The sequence below is a fragment of the Nesoenas mayeri genome (assembly GCF_963082525.1).
Source record: "Nesoenas mayeri genome assembly, chromosome: 8".
Classification (NCBI taxonomy): domain Eukaryota; kingdom Metazoa; phylum Chordata; class Aves; order Columbiformes; family Columbidae; genus Nesoenas; species Nesoenas mayeri.
The window spans coordinates 17,868,459-17,878,721 of record NC_137554.1 but is presented as its reverse complement, the minus strand read 5'-3'; the positions used below and the strand labels follow the sequence as shown (position 1 = coordinate 17,878,721).

General features: G+C 40.1%; 1 protein-coding gene across 1 annotated transcript; it reads right to left on the bottom strand.

Moving 5' to 3' along the window:
• Window positions 1-1,450: 1,450 nt before the first annotated feature.
• Window positions 1,451-9,038, bottom strand: LOC308043148 (complement factor H-related protein 1-like; the record flags this gene model as incomplete). The annotated part of the gene is made up of 9 exons (XM_080349068.1): window positions 1,451-1,455; window positions 1,723-1,920; window positions 2,142-2,342; window positions 3,048-3,230; window positions 3,900-4,076; window positions 4,516-4,695; window positions 6,650-6,838; window positions 7,704-7,883; window positions 8,978-9,038. 9 exons carry the CDS (start codon window positions 9,036-9,038, stop codon window positions 1,451-1,453), a joined length of 1,374 nt encoding a protein of 457 aa, XP_080205194.1.
• Between the last annotated feature and the right edge of the window lie 1,225 nt (window positions 9,039-10,263).

Sequence of the window (10,263 nt, the reverse complement as noted above, 5' to 3'; positions counted from 1 at the left end):
TGGTATGTGAGTCCAGAAAACAGTTCCACTGTGTTTAAAGGGTATTCGGGGTAGACAATGGTTCACAACCTTGAGGTGTTTATCCCATCATCATGCTCAGAAAGTTCACTTGCTTCCTCCTGAATCTCAAAGAATGAACTGCAATTTTCTTTTCTGGTCCTCGATGTGTATGAAAGTGTTTCTACCTCAAAACTAAAGGAGAAGAAGAAATATTTTAGATTCCAGTTCTGATCAGAAGAGAACTAAGAAAATGCTCTTCTTTTCAACATGAATGAAATGCAACTAAAGCAATCTAAATGTACCACGTTTGCGACCAAGTATGAACAGCAGTAGCATCTGCAGTGCTATAAGGCATCCATCTGTATATGTCAACAAAATTATTCCAGTGATACTGGATATATACTTGTATATTTCAAACATACTTGAAAAATACTGATAAACATTTAATTTACCTGCTCTGGTCCTGGATAAAATAAGCAAGTCAAGGTGATTGCACAGTAAAGAGCTCCTTGCTGGCATCAGTGAGTCTGTCAGCCAGCAAAACAATAATCAAGAAAAGACCAGATCCTCCACAAAATTATCAGACGGATTACTTCTAAAAATGCAAAAGCCTTTCCTTATTCATCCTGATCATAAAAAAATATACAGCAACTATTTAGATGATATAAACTTGAGACTGAGTTATGCCAATTTTCTTGAAAACAGATGTGCTTCCCCCATCTGGGAAATGGGGACTGCCACCTCCTTTTGGTAATGGAAATAAATTTCACTATCCTCTCCTTGAAAGAATACACACTGGCTTCAACAGTAGAACATGGATTTCTAGATTTCTGTGAAATTAAGGAAAATAATATGTTCAGATAAAATGCTAGCCAATGGAGAGACGTACTAGTTAGGTATCTGAGCATGTGTATTCTGTAAGATGAGATGCAAACAGAAATACAAATATAATAGAAAAAGAAAGACACAAAAAAAAAATACTTACATATTTAACATAAAGTGCTTTATTCTTGCAGCCCCCAAAATCTCAAATCACAGAGGGAGAAGGTATATATAACAATTTTATATGAAGAGCAGCTCTGTACTTTGATCACTGTTTATACTAAGCAAGCACGCTGAGGCAGAGCTTCGCAAGCTGTTGCTTCACAAGACAAATAATAAAGATTTTAAAAAGTCATTACTGACAATGAATAAATGTTATAAAATCCATACTTTTTTTTTTTTAAATCAAGCCATTAATGTTTCAGTCCGTTATCAAAACTCAAAGTGCCTTCATTTATTAAAAGATATAATGAAAAGTTATTACATCTTGCCTGTTTTCCTGAGAAGGAAGAAATTCTATCATAATATGCACTAAGGTACAAATATTGAGATTGAGAGACAGGAATTGCTTGCATTATTGAATCATGAAAAGGAAAAAATTGTAACAAATTCCAAGACAGAGCACTGGCTAAGCTGCAAACAAAGAACAGCAAAACAGGAAATGTCAGCAAAAACTGAGCTCAGATCACTACGTTGTGTGAGGGATCATCCATTTCCACAGCTGCGCTCCTTTATGCTATTTCCATTTATCCAAACACATCTGCAGCATAAAGAGAAAAAAGGGGGAAAGGTGTGAAGACCAAGCGTGGCACATCGCAGTGGTTCCTCAGAGCAGAGGACAGGCAGTTTCAGCAGAGCTGCTTCTTGCAGCCCCTCGTGTCCTTGGCACCGAGCACTTACATTCACATGCAGGATACTGAATCACTCCATCCAGGCACTCTGCTCGAAATGACTCAGGACGTGAAACTTTCCAGTACCACCATTTGCATTCAAAGTCAATATAATCCCCAGAGCGATAGGTGGACATGCTCGAAAACTTTGATGACTGTAGCTGAATATGGTTCTGTTCCATAGCACTCTCATCCAATATACAGTTCCCTGGAAAAAGAACTTCCATTATTTGCCTGTTCACCTCCCACAGGACAGCCGATGCCCTGAAGCTGCTGGCACTGGCTGAAAGCTCCTGAGAGCCCTTTTCCCAGCAGTGTTTCCAGTTCAGGCTCCGACACTCGGCTCCTCCCCAGAAAAGCTAAAGACTTTCCCCTGGGCTTCACCAACTACACAGCAGCTGAGCTGTGGCTGGAGTGCAGATGACTTACTTCCTGGCTTGCACTGTGGATATTCTAACATCCCCTCCACACACTGCACTCTGAAGGGAGAAGATGCTGGGTCCTTCACATATCCTCTTCTACACTTAAATTCAACAAAGTCCCCCGATGTGGAGTACAGCTTTCTTCCTCTGACCCATTTCAGCTCAATATTGTTGCTGCTCATGTCTTCTTCAGATGCTGTACAGGCCACTTGGAAAAGGCAAGAGCAGAGGGTCATCACTTCATACACATGCACCATGGGTAACTTTTTTCCCCTAGAGCCTACACAAGTTCTTTGCATCACAAAATGCTTGCAGCTATTTGCTCTGTGCATCTGTTAGCCACAACAGGAAAGACATTTGCACCAAGCTAGAGGGAGAAAAGACCACAGCTGAGACCCCTGGCAGAGCTACGGAGAAGCCTTTTCACTCTGACAGTCACTCAGGGCAAGGTCAAAGCATGGGTGGGGAAAGTCACCAGGCACCAATGAACTTCCCCATGTCTTTTTTTAGATCATTCCTTTGCCTCTGCCCAGCACTTCTCTAAATGTGTTTCCTCCTGGCCATGTCACGGATGCACCCCAGGATTTCCCAGCACCACCACGCACTCACACCCACCCTTCCTGCTCACAGCCACGGACCGGAGCAGTGTCCCCAGCTCAGGAGCACTCGGGAGCCCTCACAATGGTGGTGATTCCTTCGCACAGGTGGGTTCTGACCAGCTCCTCTCCTCCTGAACCCAATGAGAGACAGCGGGCAGCAGAAGGGACTACACAAGCTAACCTCAAAACAAAATTCCTTCTGGCCACCATCGCACCCTGGCACATGTGCTGCTGCACAAGCAATGCCCTCAGGATCTTGAGAAGCAGAAAAGCGGAGCAGTCACACAGCCTTTGGCCACACAGCTTCAACCTACCTAGGCAAACCGGGGGGCTTGTCCACTGCCCATCAGTGCACGTAATATACTGAGATCCTTCCAGGAGATAGAGACTGGGGCATTTGTATTCCAGAGTTGTACCTGGGGAATATTCTTGCATGGGGAAGGAAAGAAGGTCTCCGTTTTCAATAACTGGAGGTGGGCCACACTTCCCCCCTTCACCTGGAAGAAAATTCACAATCAGAGATCAAGTCACCAGAGTTTAATTGCAATGGTGGCTTGACCACAAATACTTCCAGATAGTATGCTGGCACTCCTCTGAGAGACCCAGAGGGAAGCAGAGAGAAAAGCAAATACCTGAAAAGAGGGGACATTTTCAGTACTCTCATGGAAGCCTAGGAGGCACCAACACAGTACAGTACTTAGGGACTGGCTTACGCTTCAGATTCTACCCTCAGTTCGTTTAATAGTTGATTTGACTCCACAACATACGATATAGCAATGCATCATCTGCATCAACTGGATGTCAATTAGCAGGGAAGCTGTGGGCTTGATTGTCCAATACAGACAGCAACATTTCTCTCTCTCTTCTCATCACGCAGGCACAGAAAGCAGATTCTAAGAAGTCTCAAAATTACAGCTGGCCAGCAACTGTTCTCAGCCTCGGGGTGGTTTTCCAGCTGGGGCCCTCTCCTGTGGAGCCACCTGGGTCATGCAGCTGGTAAATTCATCTGAAGAGAAACCTGGGAAAACGCCTTTTCCTGAGTGTGCCAGATATCTTGCATTTGTGCACAGTAGTGAGAATGAAATTTGGAGAAGTAAATGCCACTGACTGAGCTTCACGACAGTCTCACTGACAGGCAACCGTATGAAGAGAAAGAGAAATGGTACCTTTGCACTTTGGCAGCTCTGTCCAGTTCCCGCTCCGACACGTTACACTGGCAGATCCCGTCATCTGAAAGCCTCGCCAGCACTGGTAGCGAGCACTCTCTCCAGGCAAATACCTTGACTTTTTAACACCTTCAATTTTACCACCAGCAATTTCTGGAGGAGGTTCACACGTCACATCTGAAAAGAGACACTGTGCGGTCATGTTTGCAGGTACATGAAGAAAAGAGAGTTAAAATAGGTAAAGTCTTTGGAGTATTTAGGTAAGCAGTCCCCTCTATGCTAAAAGGAGAATGATCACTATTTATTATATTACTGCACACCTATGTAACAACAAGATTTCACTACTGAAGATCAGAGCTTACGTTCTAGGAGATCTGAACTAGCCACATGTGCACATCTTACAGGGTTACATTCTGCACATTTGTGTAGCGACTGACCTCAGCAGCATGCAGGGACATGAGAGCTGCATCAGCCAGGTGAGAGAAGCACAGCCTTCTGTTTCAGCTGTAGAGCACCCAGACTTAGAGCTGCTAAGCAGTGGCAATGCATGTAGGTGACGTGATGATGGATTTCCTGGTTTTAGCTATAAACCTCAGCAAAACACAAGCATACTCACTTTTACGGATACATCTTGGAGGAGGTGACCAGCCATCCTTTGTGCATGTGACTTTCCCATCTTCATGTTCAGTATAATAGTCAGCATTGCAGACATATTTAACTCTTTCACCTTCCTTGTAAATTAACTTCCTGTTACGTGAGAAGTAACCATTTTCCAGGTGTCCAATATGACAGTTTTCTGAAGAAGGAAGGTAAGTACATTCAACTACAATAGTAAGTACAGCAAGAACTGAGGAAAATTAATTCTTAGAAAGACAGTTACTAAAATAGAGCCTCCTGGCATCTTTCTGTATCCTTCTAATCCAAAAAGACTTTCGTGTTCAAACCCGAATGAAAGCATGTTTTGTTTCACTGCCCTTAGGTAAACGAATCACATGAACAGGAGTGCAAGTCACTACAGAAAGTGCTAAGAAGCAGTCTAGTAAACAATATCACTTATCTAGAGTGCATAAGCAAGGCTGGCTAACTTCTGTGCGTCTAGCATCATGTACACCAGCTCTGGTTTGTCTGCTCTGTCTCTAGAATGCTGATGTCTGCCCTGAGTGATTTTCAGCATTTGCCTCCAGGAGGTGTTCATCTCTCTGTGCAAATGAGATTTTAGCAGCACCCAAGCGTGTACGCTCTCCAGCATCCTGTGCCCCAGGAGTCCAGACACGAGGAAGATGCCTGAAGGAATTCCTCTGAGACAGACTCCACTCGTTTCCTGCACTGAGCACCACTGCACTGAGGGCAGCAGGGAAAGAGCAACCTCTTGTTTGAACTTGCCAAGCCCTACCAGTAGGTAGGAACTTTACTGTGAATGCACATGTGTGTTAGCAGAGGAGGCCTCAGCTCACTGCTTTAAATCTGTTTTCTAGTTTAAACCTTAAGTCAGTGTATGCCCTCTTATCTTGACTGGCATGCTGCTCCTCAGGTGGACCACAAATCTTCCTGACAGGGAGCTGGCTATAGCTCTTTATATCACAAAATTTTTCAAATATGGTAATACTTGTGTTTATAAACATAATGTGTTTATAAACATAATGTAAATGTAGATTTATTTATTATTTTTACAGGTGATTTTTCTAAACCATCAAATTAAGCTTTACATCATGAAGAAACACAATGAATAAGCAACTCTCAAGTCTCATAATTTTTAAGTTTTTCTCTTGACTTCTTTTTCACTAAGATATTTCCAACAACTCTGCATATTGTGTCTTCATTCATGAGAGCTACTTACGGACACAACCTGGATCAGGAACCCAGCCATTCTTGGTGCATTCAGCTGTGTTTTTGCCAGTAGTTATTTTGAAACAATATCCAGAATTACACTGTAATGTGATTATATCACCTACTACATAGGTGTCTTCTTGAGGTCTAAAGTTCTCATAAGGAATTCTTGGAGGAGAGCATACAAGAAAACTTCTATAGTATGCTAAATTCTTTCCTAATAAATTATTCTGTGAAGGAGTATCTTCATTTAAGAAACTAACACTACAACAAATAGCAATATTTGCACATTAGAGGGTGAAGTAAATAAAGATACAAAATCAAAGATTTTGAGGAACACTTTGGATTTTGATGGATCTCAGAATCAGTATATAAGGCAGGAGACAGTCTAAAATAAGCAGCTAAGCTAGCTGAAATTTAAGATTTTCCATTTTTCAGATAATTTCATTCCTTGTAATTTCCAGCAAACTTTATGCTGTTCAAATTATAATAAATGGGGGTTTCAAAGCAGCAAAATGCAGTGCTGAAATTCTGAAAAATCCATACGTGCATCTGACATTCTGACATATGTACTGCTCTTCTAAAAGCTCTTCTGACTTCCCAATCTGATAACATATTAACAATCTAAGAAATTTGATGGACTGAATATTTAACAGTTACTGTTATCATAAGCTTCCTGGGATTCATTCTTACATACTGACAATCCAATCCCATACAATTTCTGTTTGCAAAATGGGAGGAGTAACCACATCCACCAGCAGGATTACTATCAGCAAGTATAATTGTGGTTGGAAAACCAATTGCCCATTGAATAAACAGTCTAACAATTCAGGTGGATGCAGTTCATGCACATGAACAACTGCAAAATTACACATAAGGTCTACTTGACAGATCAAAATTATTCAAGTATGGTTCATATTTACCAATGACACATGAAGGAAGTTTGATATGCCCATTAAAACACTGCCTGATAGGAGAGGCTGTGAGTTCAAATCCTGTCACGCACATAAATTTCTGCCACCGACCACTTTGAATCAAAAATGAGTGTCTTTGTCCATTGGAGAGAAGTAGGTTTTTCACTTGCAGTTGCTGTTTTGTAATGATACATGGTGCTAGGGGAAACAAGATAAAAGAAAAATGGTAGAGTATGAATCTTTGGTGGCTTTTAGCATGTGAAGCACCTCCTCAGCAAAGACTATGCAAAACCAGCCTGGTTGTGACTCAGCAGTGATTTTTGAAAGTAAAATATAGACAACATAAACATTTAATTTCTATCACAATTAATTCAGAATGTTTAGTTTTAGGTAGTTTATCAATGATGTGGCACAACTTTCAAGCATACTCTTATTTATATGTATAAAAGAATTGGCAGACTTTGCAAACAGTAGTGATGATCTCAAGAGGTACTGATTTCAGGAGACCGTATTCCTTTTAATAATTATTTAATGAAATCAGTAGGAGTAAGTCTCATTTCATCCCTGTTGAGTTTCCATTATCTAGGATTAAAAATTAAGTTATAAGATTCCTAACAAAGAGCTCTACTGAAGAAAGTGAAGACAGCAGAGCAGTTTACCGCAGCAGTTCTCCTCCCACCTGTGAGGGACAGTTAGGAAATTACATGAAAGGATGCTTTAGCAAATGTAATCTCTGGATAAAGAGGCTGACACCACTGTCAGTACCTGCCCATTGTTGTGTAAGTTCTTGTAAATACAGATGAAATGTTTATATGCTGATAAATTTCCAGATGATAACTCCAAAATTCTCACACTAAAAAACATGATTGAGTGTAAGTGATTTTGGGCCCCTAAAGCCCAAGATCTACAAGCTAAGAAGTATTGAACCCAGGGATTAATTTCGTTCCTTTACAGACTTGGTAATCAAACAACTAATGTAAACCTAATTCTAAAACTCCTGTTTTAAGAATGATCAGAATTGTCTACCAGTACAAAGTCAGCTAGCAATAAAAGTTACACTTACCCAAACATTGTGGTGGCCCAGGTACCCACATTTTTTCATGGCATGTTACCCATTCTGATCCTGATAAAGTGTATCCAGCGTTGCACATGTACTGCACTCTGTCTCTTTCCATATATCTCGATTTATTCCCACTAACAATTTCTCCAAAGTCAATGACAGGTGGGTCTTCACAGGCAGTTCCTGCAGAAGCAGTGCACAGATTCTTGTTATCTGACTGTACCCTGCCATTTTTTATTATCCTGATTTATGCCTAACTAACAATTTCTTCAAAATCAAAGCTATGTGGATGTTTGCATGCCATTCCAGCAGAAACCATCCACAAGTTATTGTTAATTGATAGACACAGAACAGTACTGACACTTGCAAATAATGGAACTATACAAGTTGGATGATATTCTGATGACCTACGTCCCTCCATCTGAGAATATACTGTACTAATAAACAGCACTATCTTCTTGCTCTAAGAAATTCTCAACATCTTTACTATTTTCACAGTCTTTACATTGAAAAATGTTACAGAACTAAAAATATTTTAACTGAAAATATGAATAAACGTCTGAATTTTTCAGAGTGCAGTTTCTGTTTTCCAGCATTATACTGGAATAAGTTTTTACATCTGCAATCACAATTCTCAATTTTCTTTAATTCTACAAATAAGTCTGTTTGTCCTGGGTTCCTAAAATTAGTTCCACCGTTCTAAATTGAAAGTATGAGGTGTATATAAGTAACTACTTTTAAAGGCAGAGGGGGTAGAAGAATCTGAATACGATGAATAGATTTAAATGGATAAATCATGGAGTTTAAAATTGGTTATTTAAATAAAGGTATATAATTCAGTGAAGATCTCCTTCAGGCAGCATGTTTATTGTATCATACAGTTTATTGCAATAAAGTACCTGTATTTTTAGAGAGTTGTATAATATTTTGAAAAAACGTTGTATGTATTTAGAATATCAGTAGCTAAATTGAAATGCAAAGGCATTTATATGGATTAATCTATTTGAAGTTAGTTATGGCTTGTAATAAGTTCAGTTCCTTATGAGAAGCATAGGCAGAAGACAAGCAATCTCACAAGAAAATACAAAGCAAATATTTTAACATGCATAGTTCTAAATTGTAACTCTTATAGTAAGCTTCTGAAAGGAATTATATAAGAAGTAAACAGTATAGTGTGGTAGTGTTGCTGTTGGATTTTTTGTTGTTGTTTAGTTCATTTTTCCTAATTGTCGCCAGCTACATCAGTTGAATACATAGATTTCCATTCAATAACTTACCTTCATGTGCAGTACAGCCCAGCCACAGCAGAAACACCACGGTGCAGCTCAGCAGTGCCATTTCCAAACTTTAGAAGTTGAAGATGTCCCCTTCCACAGCGTTGCTATTTTCTGCACTCTGAATTGCATGTCCTTTTATTCACGCCATGATTCCTGAGGATGTTCTTGCAGTCTCCTCCCCTAATTTTCTTGCAACACAGCAGTCAACCTGTAAAGATAAATTATGCAGTTATTGCAAAAAGGCTTCTAGTTTTTTGACAAAACTTTTCAGACTGAACCTGACACAGAAGCATTATGAAACCCATAGCCAAAACCTCACAGTATGTGTATAATATAAAACCTAGTGCACTTAGCTTTTCAAGCCTAACATTTTGTTATGGGCAAAACCACCTTATATGCAGGGCCCATAATTTATTATCAGTCTACTTAAAATCTTAACAGCCTAATAAAAATACTAATTTATTGTTAGTCCACTTCCAATAATGCTAACACTGATAGTCTAATGCAAAAAAAGCTTCAGTAACGCTCTAAAAAACAAACAGTCAAACAAAGAAAAGACAACCCCCAAAACTCCCCACTGTCCTAGCACCTAAGCAGTTCCTCTGCTGTTACACTCCTCCTTCCCCTGCTCTCTGGCTGACAGCACCAGTCTTTCTCAAGGAGGCTCTCAAGGCAGGGGGAATGCCATGTGAGCCATTAGTGTACCAAGGTTTTTGTTGGGAAGCGTTCAACGCAAGTAGCAAGGGTTCCTTCCTTCTGAGTACTGGGGTCTCCTTGTGTTTACATGTATGTATTTTCTTAATACATCTCACTTTTTAAAATCCCAGTTGTTTACATTTGTTCTCTAAAACTGGGTTTACTGGATAAGACCACGTCACACTTCTGCTGGGGCCACTGCTTGAACACTGTGGGGTTTTTTTACAGTCTTTGACCTCTGTTCATCTTCGTGTCATCCTGCATTATCCTTTCCCACACCACACTTTAGTCTGGAGTCACAGATAGTTCAATAACTGCTTGTTACCAGTACAAATCAGAGCTAAACCAAAAAACATCTAGGTAGCCAATGGGGTGATTGTTAAATAACTGCTGTCACAGCTAAACAAACTAAAATCATCTCAAGGTAAACCCAGGCAAGTCCAGAGATCCTGCACAGTCAGGTCAATGTAGAGCCTGTGCTATTTTATTAGCAAGAGTAAAAACCATATTCATTGGGCTACACCAGCAGTATAGCTTGGACTGAACCGAGCTACATTCTCATGTGGCAATACTAAGATAATTTTCATTAT